This window comes from Phycomyces blakesleeanus, assembly GCF_001638985.1.
Source record: "Phycomyces blakesleeanus NRRL 1555(-) unplaced genomic scaffold PHYBLscaffold_10, whole genome shotgun sequence".
Taxonomy (NCBI): Eukaryota; Fungi; Mucoromycota; class Mucoromycetes; order Mucorales; family Phycomycetaceae; genus Phycomyces; species Phycomyces blakesleeanus.
Genome location: NW_017265143.1, coordinates 1,415,708 through 1,430,626, shown reverse-complemented (window position 1 = coordinate 1,430,626; position 14,919 = coordinate 1,415,708). Strand labels below are relative to the sequence as shown.

Here is a 14,919-nt window from a genome sequence, read left to right as displayed (position 1 = left end):
TTCTTAATTGTACAAGAGAATCTTATGATGTATTATTCAATAGAAATGGAATTATAAAAGAATATATATATCGGTTGTGTAAATGAAGCCTTGTATCCGCAAGAGAGTGGAGATACAAGATTATCCATAAAAGTAAAAAGGGTTAAAGAAAGACAAAGACAAAGACAAAGACAAAAACAAAAACAAAAACAAAAGTAAGTTCTATACAAAGAGTTATTCTCTTGCCCTCTCCCTTTAGAATCGCCTTTGTAAAAATACTCTTGAAAATATCACTTTCAAAATCGCCCTTTTTGGTTTTTTTTTTGTAAAAGAAAATCTGTAGTGTTAGGTATGCTTAGATGCCTTCTTCTTTCCTTTCCGGGATGTAGATGGGGCATTGATGTATTGCAGAACTTGGTCAATAGGCAATTCACCTCTGGGTACTTGAGGGGCAGGTGCTGCTGTAGGTGTAGGTTGGGCAACAGAGGTCTCGGCTACTTTGATTTGGTCAAGTGCACGCTGTGCGGTCAAGAGCGCATTCGAAGTCAATTCTCTCAACCAAGTATCACTCTCCTTTGTACGAGGATCTTCAGGACCCAGCTACAAGACCAAAAAATAAAGAGTCAGAGTCAGAGCCAGAGTCAGCGATACATATGTATGTATATTGATATATCACAACCGTTTCTCAATCTTTATTTACTATTACTATTTTATCTTATTCAACTTTTACCTTTGCTTCAAATACAGCATGGGCTACCTTCTCAGCCTCTAATGCCTTTGCAAAATCACCCTGGAGAGTGTATGCTTTGGCCAGAACATGGTAACCAGTGGCAGTGACAACGTGCTCCTTGCCAAGAACATTCTCCTGTGTTGCACATGCTCTCTCAAAGAATATGGCACTTGTAGGGTAATCACGCAAAGATTGCAACATCACGCCAGCATTGTTCTATAAGCATACAAAAAGACCCACAAAAAATCAGTATTTTGTCTTCCTTTTTTTCATTTTCCTTCAAGTTATATACATGTAATACTTACATCGGCAGTAGCAGAGTCTGGGTGACCAGGACCAAACAAAAGATCCCAGTAGTAAAGGGCATGTTTCAAGTAACGGAGAGCAAGCTTTGTACGACCAGCGGCATGCTCAAACAAACCAAGGTTGAGCTATAAGATGATATATATATAAACAAAACAAAAATCGGTTAGTAACGTAAAGTTGTTTACAAAACAATGATTAAGCATTACATAGTGGTGAACAGTCTCGGGATGGTCAACTCCATTAGTGCGCTCGGCAGCGATAACTGCTTTACGTTGAAGGTCAAGGGCAGCCTCACGATCCTCGCTGTGGTGGTAAATCATAGCAAGAGTGGCATAGCACTTGCTGGTCTCGGGGTGCAAAAAACCGTAAGTCTGCTCGTGGAGAGTAAGGGATTCCAACAAAAGTTCTAATCCAAGCTGACGATGACCCTGAGCAAGACTCATTTTACCAGCCTCAAAGGTTTCTTCAGCGAAAACACTCTAAATAAGAAAATGCAATTAAATACAATATAAGGCGAGATGGGATGAGATGAGATGAGAATTGTTCCATGACATAAAGATGCTGAATAAATAAAAGTAAAAATAATAAAGGATAGGAAATAACTACATACGCGTGCTGAAGCCTGTTTAACAGTAGGCATAACATTAAGAATGTCATCGGGAACAAAGGTAGTTGTGCGCTCCTTGGAGACTTCCTTAACGACAGTCTGCTTCTTGGGTGCCTTCTTGTATTTGTTGTTCTGCTTTTGACGAGCAGCGTTGGCAGACTCGGCAGCAGCAGTTTCGGCGGCCTTTGCTGCAACTTCCTCCTCGGTGTAGGCCTGGAAACGGTAATCACGGGCTTCGACCTGGAGACCAGTGCGGAGACAGATCTCACGGAGAGTGGGGAGGGGCTGGATGACAGACAAAAAGTCGTCCTGGAGGCTGTAACGGAAGCGGATGGCGATCTGCTCCTTCAAGAGGGCCTTGAGAGAGGCAGGAGTCAACTGAGCCCATGCGACATCGTCCTTGGACTGACCAGCAGCCAGTGTGGGAATAGGCTTAGGGTTGAACTCGTAGCCAAACAAACAGTTGAGGTAGTGGGAAACACAAGCGCTCGATTCCTCGAGAGTGCAGCCGAACAAGAAGGTGCGCAACAGACGCTTGCTGCAACGAATGACCATTTCCTGAATGGCCAGGCGCAAGATGTGCTCAATGCGCTTGTCTTCGCTGACGGCAACAAGGCTGGCAACCTTTCCGAGATAACGCATGTTGATACCACGACGATGCATAGCCTTGGTAAGAGCATCGCCATCCAAAGGAGAGATGGCATAGGAAGCAAAGTCAAGAACAAGACTGGAGATAATCTCTTCGTTGAGGAACTTGCTGGCCTCACGCACAATTTCTTCTTGCTGCTTTAGATCGTTGGTGCCAGTGCTGGCTTGCTTGGCGTCAGTAAAGACGTCAGGGTTGAAGTTGAGCTGGAACTCATTCACATCAATCTTTACATCTTCCTCAACCTCTACTTCCTCTCCCTCTTTCTTTTCCTTTTCGTCTTCCTTTTTTTCCTTTTGTTCATCCTTCTTGTCCTCGGTCTTTGCCTCCAGAGCACGCTCCTTCTTAACTTCATCAGTCTTGACCTTAACCCATGCTCTAAACTTGTGCTCCCAGAACAAGCTCATCAGCTCGGGTCTTAACAAAGTCATCTTGTGAGGATAGATGGGCAAACCATCCGAAGGCTTCTCGACGCACATGGTCTCCTGGAAGCCAATATCGACTGGGTTGATGCGGTAGAGATCGAGCAAATAGCGACGACCATCAGCACCCAAAAGACCCTTTGTCTCGAGCGAGGTGAAAAGGTTGACTTCGTTGTTCTTGTCATCGAGCAAGGTGTGTTCGGCCAAATGGAGAGACTTTGCGATGTCCTTGTTGATAGCCTCGTGGAAGGACTTGTCAGAGGCGATCTGGACGCCATTGTCAACCGAACCGTACACAATAGAACTCTCATCCTGACGACGGAAGATACCAGGCACGATGCTCTGGGCAACCATGCGCACACCCTTGTAGTCCACAATCACACTTCCGAGAGTATAAAGACCCTCTGAATCAATGCTGTTGAGGATTTTGACACCCTCGAGATCTTTACCTGTGGCTACGTGAGCAGCCTCGTCTGCGCCAAGCGACTCAAAGGTACCACGACCATCGTTTCCCTTGCTAAAGAAGATGTTGTTGTAGACATACATATGAGAGTCTTCTGACTCGAGAGGGTTGAGGGCCATGACGGCGCCGTTGACAACAGCCATGGCACCCTTGACAGCAGCCTCGGTGAACTCAGACTGGACCTTTGTGATCAAGCGTTCGCGCAATACACGTTCCTGGAGGTTAGTCTTGGGCAATTCACGGTGGGACTGCAATTCGTCATTCCAGTCGCGCAGGGACTCGACAGCGTCGATTCCAAAGTTGAGGTAAGGTTCTGCAGTGCGCGAGGGGTCGTAGATCTGCTTGGGAGTCTGTACAGCCCAAGGATGGCTGGGGAAAAAGGTGTTCACGGGAAGAACCTCGAGCATGTGATGCTGAGTGATGAAATCCTGAAGCTTCACAAATTGGGTGGCGAACTGGGGGGAAACATGCTGGAGCAAGGTGATGAGCGAGTGAGCAGCCATGGTCTTGTGAGAAGGACCTTCTCTGGGAGTAGGATCAAACTTGTTGTTAGATGAGTTGCTGACAAAGAAACCTCTGGTGTTGGCAGTGATGTGGATTGTCTCGTTCTCAAGAGTGGTGACAGCAATGTAAAGAAGATCGCCCTTGAGACGTTGTGGGTGGGGGACTGGGTTCCATCCAGAGAGTGTGAGGCTCTTGAGGCACTGAGGAGCCAGACGCTGGAAGCTGCTGGGAACAAAGCGAGAGAGCTGAGAACGAGCATGGAGATCGGTGTTGGTAAAAGCGTGTTCTGGGATTGGTGCATCCGAGAAGAGGTCCTCCATCTTACGCTCTCCCTCGACAATCAACTCCTCGTCTTAAGATGATATTAGATATCATTATATACTTCTTTTTTTATGTATAGCTCTAATTGCTCCTATATAGAAAACAAGGTTTTGTTTTACTCACCGATTTCTCCAGTGACAGCAGTGAGGAAAGAAATTGCGGGATCGATACCGATTGCAGCAGGATTAGGCTTGTAAGGACCGCCCAAAAGATCGCGGAGACGGTTGATGTGCAAACGAACATCACGTTCGGTGTAAGAGTCTGTGTTGAATATTATTATTTTTGCACATGTCAGCCAAACAAAAAAAAATCCCATTTCCGGTTCTCAATTATTCTAATATTTTTCTTTACCTTCAACGAGTTCCAATTCACATTCAGGTGTGATACCTTCGATCTCACCCAACTCGTTAAAGTCATTCACACGCTTGCCCTTGAAAGCCAAGTAAAAACAAGAATGAGCGCAGGTCTCGGGGGACTCCATAATCGACTGCTTGATGTCATGCATAGCTTCGCGAGGACTAGCCTATAATCACACATACACATACACACACACACACACAAATAAAATAAAATAAAATAGAATCTTAATATCCGATCTCTAAAGAAACAATTATATATATATATATATTTCTTACTGTGGTCTTGATATCACCAGCTTGCCCGGGCAACTTGATAGTGATCTGGTAAGTCTCCTCAACCACTGTTCCTTCAGTTAGACCTGATTTTGAAGAAGATATGGCAGAGGGCCCATGTTGAAGGGTTCAGAGCCAAGTTGTAAAGACTTACTCTCTTCATTGGCTGCGAGATCTTGCTCATCGACCTGAGGCTCGGTTGAAGCGACGTTTGTTGGTTCGTGTGTCTCTGACATTTTCTAGCGGTTTCGTCAGTAAGGTCTTGGAACAAGAAAGGATGGTGTACAGAAGAGGCTTTTCGGCTTTATATTGTGGTCTATTGGATGTGTGTGTGTTTGGTTTCTTCTTTTTACCTGCTGTTACACGCTAACAATAATGTAAGGAGAGAAAGGAGACAGAAACAAAAACAAAAGACAGGTTGAGTTCGCAGTTTAGAGCGGGGGTGTTGTGTCCCGCTCCCACCCCCCCTTCCTTCCCTCCGTCTGTCTGTCTTATTTTCCACTTTTCTGGAATAAAAAAACTTATGGCATATGTCTGTCTGTCTGTCTGTCTATATGGGATTGGATATGTGCGGGGTTGGCTATAAGTTTTAGACTTTGGTGGCTTATTTATGAGTCAAATTTCAGGCTATGATTTTCATTTTTGAAGGGTAAAAGTTCAAATTCAACGCTGAAAGTTAAGGCTTGATGTAATAATATTATTATTATTAATATTTATTATTTATTTTGACTTTACCGAAACCATTAAAAGGTGCTTAAAGAAAAGTGAATTGTTGGAGTGAGCCAAATAAACGTATTTAAGCCAATATCCATACCATCAAAAGTTTGTGTTATCTTGACTGCCCTTTTCTTGTACTTCAACTATTTTATATATGAACCAAATTTAAAAATAAGAATTTGAAGTATATACCATTTGGTCAAATGCAGTGATTTTAATTGAACCATAATAAATCACCGTCAAATTTGCCTATTTATCTTTTGGCAACTCACAGCACCATATTGTACCAAATCTTTTGTATTCAAAATCCTACTTATACCCTGATAATTATATATATTTATTTGAAGGAGATGTTTCAATTTAACTTCACTTTAAGTGTGGCTTTATACCCGGAGTCCAATAAATTACATCCGGTTCCTGACGATCCATAGTTTATCCACACCAGGAAACATTCATTTCGTGCTCTTAACATCGCTAATAAATGTTATAAGATCTGTTTAATAGCCATATATAAGCTTTTCTTTAGTCCAATTTAAGAACTGTTCGGCAGTAGGTTCTTGAAACCCGATAGAATTTTGTAGTTTGACAGATTTTCTTTGCCTTTTCTATCACAACCTTTTCATGATGATCTTAACTGCGAGCAATTGGATTTATCTAGGCATTTTTGGCTGCATGGCTCACACCGATATATGTAAAGCAAAGGAATTAAAAGGACTGGTTACAATTTATCTTGAATAGCCAGAAGATATCTATTGTCTATTTATGATCTTACTAATGGACACCACTGTGGATGATCTAAAAACCAAATAAAAATTACTAGACTCTGGGGTCAAATCACTTTTCACAAGTCTGATATACCGTAAGAAAAAATAAAATTAAAAAGAAAATGGTCGTTTCTGAATAAGTGGCATTCTTTCTTGTTTTTTCCTTTGATTTTTCTCTTGGATCCAACCAACACACACACACACTGATATATATATTATATATTATGTATGCATTAACTTTTTTGTTATAGACTTTGGGTGTCGATAATTTAACCCTTCTGTCAATTTCGACTCCATAATGTCAAGCCAATAAACTCCTCTTTATATGTACATATGTATACATTTTGATTTTTTGTCCTGATTGACCTATTCCTTATCATCAAGACCATTTCCTTTTTGCTGTTGTTCAAATCTCTTGATGATTCATTAGACTGTTTTCATGCTGACATGTTAATAGCTATTGTAATCTTGGCTTGGAAATCGTTCTATCAACTGAATGTACAGCACTTTAAGGATTTAGTTTTATAATTACAGTGGAATAATCTTTTGTGTAGATATCGTTGTTGATCTTGATGAGTATTATGAAGAAGAAAATATGATTTCCAATATGTATATATATATATATATATTTCTTTTCTTTTTTCTTTTGTATTATAGACACTGTGTATGTAATTGTGCAAGTGTGTGCGCTTGAACTTGAAGGATCTGTAATAGCTGTGATTGGCTGACGGACGAAAATTTTTTCTTCATTTTTTTTGAGTCTCCTGTTTGGAACGAAAAAAGAGGGTATAAAAGCCTCCAGCCGCCACTGTTTTGATCGGCCTCTTTCCAACTTTTTACTCATCATCATGTCTTTCCGTCCCTCCCGTGGTTGTTACAAGTGTGGTGAACGCAAGTAGATTTCCGTTTATTTTTCTTTCTTTCTTTCTATTATGCTACACAGTATTCCAGTTTACTTTGCCTCTACATTGCAACGATTCTTTTCTCTTGCTTTGTTATCTGGCTTTTCTTTGGATTAATCGCCTGTCATCAAAAGCGGTCATAAAAGTCTGTTGATTGAAGCACTGTTTACATTGTTGTTATTGTTGTCATTGTTGCTGTTACTGTCATAATTCAACCTTCTCTTATTTAATGTATTTATTTTAAATAAACATACAAAAAAATGGAGATGGTAGTAGTGGCGATGTATATAATAAAAATTATAAAGGTTATAAGAAACAAGAAAAAAAGAAAAAAAAAGCTTACCATGTTATGTTGATTATCTGTTGCAGACGGCCACCAGGCCAAGGACTGCCAGAAGTCGGAGTCAGTTTGGTAAGCCAACTTTACCACTCACTTGCCCATACAAATAATATATATATATATATATGAGATAAACAATAAAGACCAATAAATATATATATGACATACAATCAGAAAGTCTTATTAAAGTTTCCCTTTTTTTTGTTATATTATTATCATCGTTATCATACTATAGCTACAACTGCAACCAGGAAGGTCATTTGAGCAAGGACTGGTAAGATTTCTTTCAACAATATTCTTACTTGATATTTTTGAATTATAAAAAACAAATTGCGCTTGACACGGATTTGGTTCAATGCAATACAAGTCATATCGTATACCATAAAACTCATCATAATAAAATCAAATTACTTTCTATAGCGCCGAGCCCCGCGCCGAGAAGTCTTGCTACAAGTGCAACCAGATCGGTCACTTGGTAAGTATTGCTAGTTATTATCAGATTACATTTCTCTTTCTTCTTGGAACGCGTCTTATTAAAACTGTGTTGTATTAGTCCCGTGACTGCCCCGAAGCTGGTTCCGATGCTGGACCTTCTTGCTACAACGTAAGTATATATTCGTGTCTGTGCTTGTATTATGCTTGTAGTGTAATAGGGTGTTGGTTTCTTTCTTGTGCATTTTTACTGATCCTTATTGCTTTCTTGTTGTTGTTTTGTTATAGTGTGGCAAGACCGGCCACATCTCCCGCAACTGCACTGAGGAGTCTAGCCAAGGTGGAAACACTCGCTCCTATGGTGGTTACAACAGCGCTCCCAAGACCTGCTACAACTGTGGTGGTGTTGGTCACATGAGCCGTGAGTGCCCTACCTCTGGTTCCCAGGGCGGTAACCAGAGCCAGAAGTGCTACAACTGTGGTGTAAGTATAAGGAAGAAAATGAAAGATAGAAAGAAAGAAAACAAAACAAAAATCAGACAATATGTCATATATATGGTTATTTCTTGCTTCTTGTGTATCTGACGTTATATTGCTGTTATATATGTATATAGAACTTTGGTCACGTCTCCAGAGACTGCGAGCAGCCCCAGCAGGCTAAGGTTTGCTACAAGTGCCAGCAGCCCGGTCACATTGTAAGTATAAAGAAGATTTTTTTTTTCATTCAATTACTATATACACATACATATTTCCATCAAAAACTTGCAATTTCCTTTGTGTGTGTGTGTGTGTTTGCGTGTGTGTGCGCGTGCGTGTGTATTGGCTTATACTTGAATTAATAATTAACCTCTTCTATTCAATTAGTCCCGCGACTGCCCCCAGGACGCCTAAGTTCCCTTTTCCTAGGAAACAAATTTGCCCTTTAAGACTTTATTCTTTTAGCTAAAGTGCTCTCTCTTTCTCTCCTATCAAAACTTTACCTCTGTCCTCTTCGTCTTCTTTTTTTTTTATATATTTCGCTCAGACATGATTATTATAAAGTATTTTATGCAACTATCTGCGCCTACTCATAAAAGAAAAAATGGAAAAGGAAATTTTAGTTTTTGGAAATTATTTTTATTACAAAGAGAAGAGCAATTGAATGTGCCTTAAATTTTGGACTGTACTTCTTCTACAAAACAATTTAATTATGTATGTGTTCATATGCGTCACAATTAATGACGTAATGCAACCTGAAGATTTAGCATTCCACCATATTACACATCTTCATTTCATACCAAATATTACTTTATTTTATTTTAACCATGTCTACTTGGGAATCTACTGGGATTAAGTATGTGAAACAAAAGAAATAAAATAAAATTAAAATAAAATAAAAAATTATCAGATATCTCAAATACGTCAGTATCTGTGCTCGTGCCCTTCGTAATGGCTTGAAAGATGATCTCCGTGCTAATGCTCAACGTTTGAATGAGAATGGTCCCAAATTTACAAAGTGGGAGGCAGGACGTCTAAAGGAGCAGGTACTGTTTCTCTCTCTCTCTGTGTGTGTATGTGTTTGGGAGTAGCTATATACAATAATGGGAATTCTAACCGTTTTGTATAGAAATATATCACAACTCCCAAACTCCAATAATTTATGTAATTTAAATAAGGAATCTTAAGAAGAGATCAAAACAAGGTTGTTTATTCAATATGTACGATGGCAATAAGGATTATGAGGGTGTAAGAAAAAAAATAATGAAAGACCAAAGAAAGAAAGCAACCCCACAAATTCCACCAGAATATTCTAGTATCCGGAATGAATGCGTTTCAATTTACTAGGCAAGACAAAGACTATAAAAAGAACAAGAAAAAGCAACTTATACAAAAAAAATAAAAATAAAAATAAATAATAAATAAATTAAAGAAATAAATAAATAAATAAAAACGGTAATTATAATAAGTAATAAAATGGAACAAAGATGATTTACATGACACCTACACGCGATGTCTTTTTTGCGACCAATGTCTTGATGCTTTTCCACATTCGGCCAACCACACCTTTCCGCTTTGGGTCGGAAGATCGGTCCTTGAGCGCAGAAATAGGAGTAGAATCACGGCAGCTCGGTTCGGAAGCAAAGGATTCCTGACCGGTCGGAACGGAAGATGAGGAGGAGGAGGGTGAGAGGGAGAATGATGACGTTGGCAAGGAGGACGAAGACGACGACGACGACGACGACGATGAGGAGTTGTGCACAAACACTGGGGCCGAGACATCATCAAGGTCCGATTTGAAAGCCCTTTCTTTAGAGTACGATCGGCGGATGTTTGTCGGGCCTCTTCCTCCTCCTCCTCCTCCTGCTCCTGCTCCTGCTCCTGCTGCTTGTTTGCAGGACTGAGTTGTGGCAAACGAGAACGTATCGGCCGGAACACTCGAAATTTTGGTTTCTTTGGTAGAGTAGAGTTTAGGGCTCAAGTTGAACCGGACAGAGTGTGTTTCTACGTTACCAACGCGTCCCATACCATCATTTGCATTTTCACCCTCCCCTGTTTCGTTCTCGTTCTCAATCGTGGGTTCTTTAGTCGAATGATGAGTCGGTAGTGGTGGAGAGGGTGCGGAAGTTTCAACTGCTATAGGCAGTTTTGTTTTGGTAGCATGGTCATCAGCAGGGGTATCATCATTATCATCAGTGTCTGCAGCAATAATATACTCGGTCACAGTATTGGATTCTACTACTTCTGCTTCTGCTTCTGCTTCTGCTGCTGCCTCTAGTTCAGCTTCGTCCATCAATTCTTTCATATCTGCCACGAGTTCTTCAATAGCGAGAATGTTGGAATCCTTATATTCAATGATAATCTCTTTTTCTTTTTCCTTTTCATTGGGCGTTGTATTGTTGGTGTCTTGGGTAGTCAATAGGTCAGTAGGTTGATCTACCACAGAAGTAATAGCGGCAGTCTCTGGTGTTTCCATAGATTCAGTAGTCTTAGTGGGCGGAATAGTCTCCGCAAAGTAGTCTTTCCGAGAAGTTCCACCAGAATTGTGTTTAGTAGCAGTAAACGGGTCGGATGATTTGTAAGCCAGTCGGGTGAATTGCATAGTTTTGGATGTGGGTGTGGGTGGAGGAGATGGTTTGGGAGGACCGATAATAACAGAAACAGGATCCTTTTGTTTTGAAAAGGTGGATTTGCCGGACATGCCCGACAGTCCGAGTCTGGTAGGAAGACCGGTGCCTCCAAACACGAATGGAGTTATTGAAGGTTTTGGATCAGCCGGCACAGGCACAGGTTCAGGTTCAGGTTCAGGTGCAGGTGCAAATATAGATGCAGATGCAGATGTAGATGTAGGTGTAGGAGTAGAAATGGGGCTGACTGTATTTGTTTTAAGAAAATTGGGTCTAAGCTTCTTGTTGATTCTTTTACGAAGCCTCTTTACAGCTCCTCGGCTGATCCCACTTGTCTCGTATTTTCCAGAGCTACCAAAAGTTGTTGCTGCTATTGAGTCTGATGGTTCTGGCGTTGAAGGGTTTAGGAGAGCCCTCAAGGACCGCACCGTACTACGTTGGACTGGATTTGATATGGACGAATGACATCGTTGGTCTTCTTCAAGCGGGTCGTTCCGGCTGGATGCTTTGGACCAAAGAGATTGGTAAGTGCTTTGGTGGTCTAGAAGGCTTCCAGAAGAGTTTTTTGTGTGGTCTGACAACTGAATGGATATCGAGTGGCGTGGTGGTGGCGATATGCGTGCAACATCGCGTGGATCAGCCTCTGCAACAGGCAAGAAGTGGCAATCGTTGTGGAATGGGAACGCAATCGGGCGGGGACACGAATACACAAGGTCCGGTGTACGGGATGGTCGTTGAGTGAGCGGTTTTGGTGGCAAAAAATCGAAAACACTCTGGGGCTGTTTTTGGGCTGGCGCTGGTGTGGATTGTTTCTGCCTTGGTGGGTTGGTAGAGTAGTATCCACTATCCGTACTTGATGTGCTCTCTCCAAGATGAAAAGTCTTGTAGAGATCTGAAGGCTTCCCAAGTGCCGATAAATGCCCTTGCCCCCAATTTATATTTGAATTGGGAAAGTTCATTGAAGGAAAACAAAAAGTGAAAGGAGGGGTAGTCAACAGCTGTCACTGGACTGACTGATTGGCTAATTGGTTGATTGGCTGGTTTGGTCGTAGTGGAGAGGGCCGCCTTTTTCTTCTTGGTCTTGGTCTTGGTCTTGGTCTTGGTCTTGGCCTTGGTCCCCCCTTATTCTGTCTTTTTTTTTATATCGTTGATAAATAAATGAATAAAGAAAGAAGCTGATATTGCAAAGGCTGGTTATTTCGACCACACTCTTCTTTGCAGATTTTTTCTTATATATAAAAGAATATATAAATATAAATATATATAAATATATATTAAGTGGTTTGGTTTGAATTCTCGTCTTATTCTTCGTTTTGTGGTATGTAAAATAAAGTAAAACAAAAGTAAAAGTAAAAGGAGAAAGAAAGAGAAGAAAAGGAAAAAAGGCCAAGATTGGGTACAAGAATGAGTCTTACTTTTTAGGACGTGACATGCTTTGAGCCAAAAACAGAACCAAAAGTCTGTGCAATTTGGACGAACTTTCTCTCTTGTGCTTGTAGTACAAACTACAAGCACCTGTTTCCATTTCAGCAGACAACGAAAGAAAGAAGAAAGGAAAAATAAAGTAAAGAAGAATTGAAACAGCTTTGAGTTTTGTGTATTTGGTATTTATATATACTTCCTGCTCTGGTTTTGCTTTGTATTATAAACATGGCTCGAAACCGAATATAAGGAATTCAAATCTTTAATTTATGACCCAAAAATTTCACCTGTGATTTCCAGGCAACAGTAGTAAAAGCCAAAAAGAAATGACCAAGAGAGGGAAATTTCGGGGGATTACAAAATATATATAGTGAATTGGTAGTACTAATCATGTCCTTTTTTTAAAAATATATATATATATATAAATATTTTACACATTGAGTGAATATATATATTTGGTTTTGACCTTTTAAAAGAAGCCGATTTTTCATTACTGTTGCCATGGTTATTGTTATTGCTATCCGGATCATTAATTGTTATCATACATTTTTTCTTCTTTTTCTACAGAAGCATCTGAGGTGTACCAAAATTAAAGACCACAAATTATGAGGTCAGGCCATTGAACATCACAGTAATCGTGGTTAGACCTGAAGCACAATAACCCAAAAGGAACTAATTATTCACCACGCATCAACCGTGACAATAATAATAGTAATAATAATAATAATAATAATAATAATAATAATCAAAGTTATCACACCCTTTCTTAAAGCACAATCCATTTGATTCTTCCACGTGATACATATATCTTTCCAATGAATTTACACCTAATTTTTATATGTGCATTTGTACAAGTAGATATAGCCAAAACATACGTTCAATAAAGACTACATTAGAGTAAAAGGTAGAAACCGAATGGCTCATTTTATCCAGGCTTTATACCGAATATATAACTTTATTCAACTTTTACCACACACCCACTCTCTTTCACAACACCATCTCAAGTGTGGCTTGATATTCAGAAAGTAGCAATTTTATCTGGTCCCTAACGACTCCTATATATAAATAAATGATGCTCTCTCTTGTGTAATGGTTCTTCTGCCTCGCCTGTCATTTATCTAAAAGACTTATTCATTTAATACCATCATATAATGTAAATCATTTGTTTTTTTTTCTATTAGACCAAAGCTTCTCAATTACATACGCTTTTGCTACACAGCTGTTAGTCATAGAGATACTTCTCTGTCATGTTGACCACACAAGCAATCGTCAATTGCTTTATTCTCTTTCGCCAATGAAATATATTTTGTATGTCTAGATTTTCATTAAGCTCTTTCTCAGGCCTCTTTTCTTTCACTTATTCATTTATTCATTCATTCTTAAATAATAAGGAGTAATACTTGATTAATAAATTTAATTTAATTTAATTAAATTATTGGCAAGTTTATTATATATCGTCTGTTTTTTTTTCAACGCATAAAATACGCCATACTTTGGGTGTCTTTCTTGGGCTATCTAATATATATGTATATATAATTGCGATGAAGGTTTCAATTTCTCTCCTTTTTTTCTTGCCGCTTTATCTACTTTTACAATACCATGATACGTTGCATTCGAACCACCTATTTGCCGTATATTACCCATTTACAAACCTTTCTTTTCTTTATTATTTCCTGTCGTAAAAATATTGTGCCTCTCTGATTATATACTTGAATATTTCTAGCATCCCTTCCAGCTCTTATTATTTTCTTACCAGATGACTTACAGCTGTTAGATAGAATTGTGTTTGTTGAGGGAGAGAGGGAAGATGAAGATTGACTGTGCATTGATACTGTCATGACAACATATGATTACAAACATAAGTCTCAGCTCTTTTCAGGTGATATATGTTTCATGGTCGTCCAAGTATACATATAAAATGAAATAAAAGTCGAATAACCAAAACTGAATGAATTAATGACTGAATGAACAATAGAGAAATAATTATGATAATGTATACGATTATAAGAAAAGAAAGATTATAGGTAGATGGCCACAGACAATGTTTACATGACATTCAAATTGTTAAAACTAGACTGGCATTGACATTCACTCCAAATATATGTTGTACAATGACTAATAAACTGGTCTCTATATCTTTTGGTTAGTTTAATAAGCAATTACAGATGCTCATTAGCAATTGTACCAATTAATTTGCTTTATATATATATATATATATCAATCGAAAATAGACTTTTAGCTTATAATATAGAACCCCTTAGAAGAAGAAAATAATTAACTAACTTTAGTCGTATGATATAGATAAAGAGAGTTGTTGAAAGAAGTGAACATGTTTGCTTTGAAAAAAAAAGAGTCATAATATTGAAAAAGCATTAATAAAAGTATGAGTACAATAAGGTAGGGGATTCCCCTCCTTATTATTATTGTTTTTTTCTTGTCTTTAATTAAAATGTGACTAGAGGTGGCCATAGTAAGACACGAGCAGCAGAAACAGCAGAAGACACATCACATATCTATCTAATTATTTAATTATTTACTCTATTTTGAATACGAAGAAGCCATTAAATAGGTCAGCGTCATCCAGGCTGTGACGAAATAAAATAAATAAATAGATAATAGTAAAAGGTA

At 39.2% G+C, this 14,919-nt stretch overlaps 2 protein-coding genes across 2 annotated transcripts; one reads left to right on the top strand and one right to left on the bottom strand.

Moving 5' to 3' along the window:
* Nucleotides 1-324: 324 nt before the first annotated feature.
* On the bottom strand, nucleotides 325-4,846 carry PHYBLDRAFT_145487 (hypothetical protein; the record flags this gene model as incomplete). The annotated part of the gene is made up of 9 exons (XM_018431453.1): nucleotides 325-579; nucleotides 710-925; nucleotides 1,015-1,140; nucleotides 1,222-1,494; nucleotides 1,626-4,009; nucleotides 4,102-4,239; nucleotides 4,330-4,501; nucleotides 4,614-4,696; nucleotides 4,765-4,846. The coding sequence occupies 9 exons, from the start codon at nucleotides 4,844-4,846 to the stop codon at nucleotides 325-327; spliced, it is 3,729 nt and encodes a 1,242-aa protein (XP_018292062.1).
* A 4,223-nt stretch (nucleotides 4,847-9,069) lies between these two features.
* On the top strand, nucleotides 9,070-9,401 carry ATP15_2 (ATP synthase F1 subcomplex epsilon subunit ATP15; the record flags this gene model as incomplete). Its single annotated transcript, XM_018431452.1, has 3 exons — nucleotides 9,070-9,098; nucleotides 9,153-9,288; nucleotides 9,372-9,401. The coding sequence occupies 3 exons, from the start codon at nucleotides 9,070-9,072 to the stop codon at nucleotides 9,399-9,401; spliced, it is 195 nt and encodes a 64-aa protein (XP_018292061.1).
* Nucleotides 9,402-14,919: the final 5,518 nt, after the last annotated feature.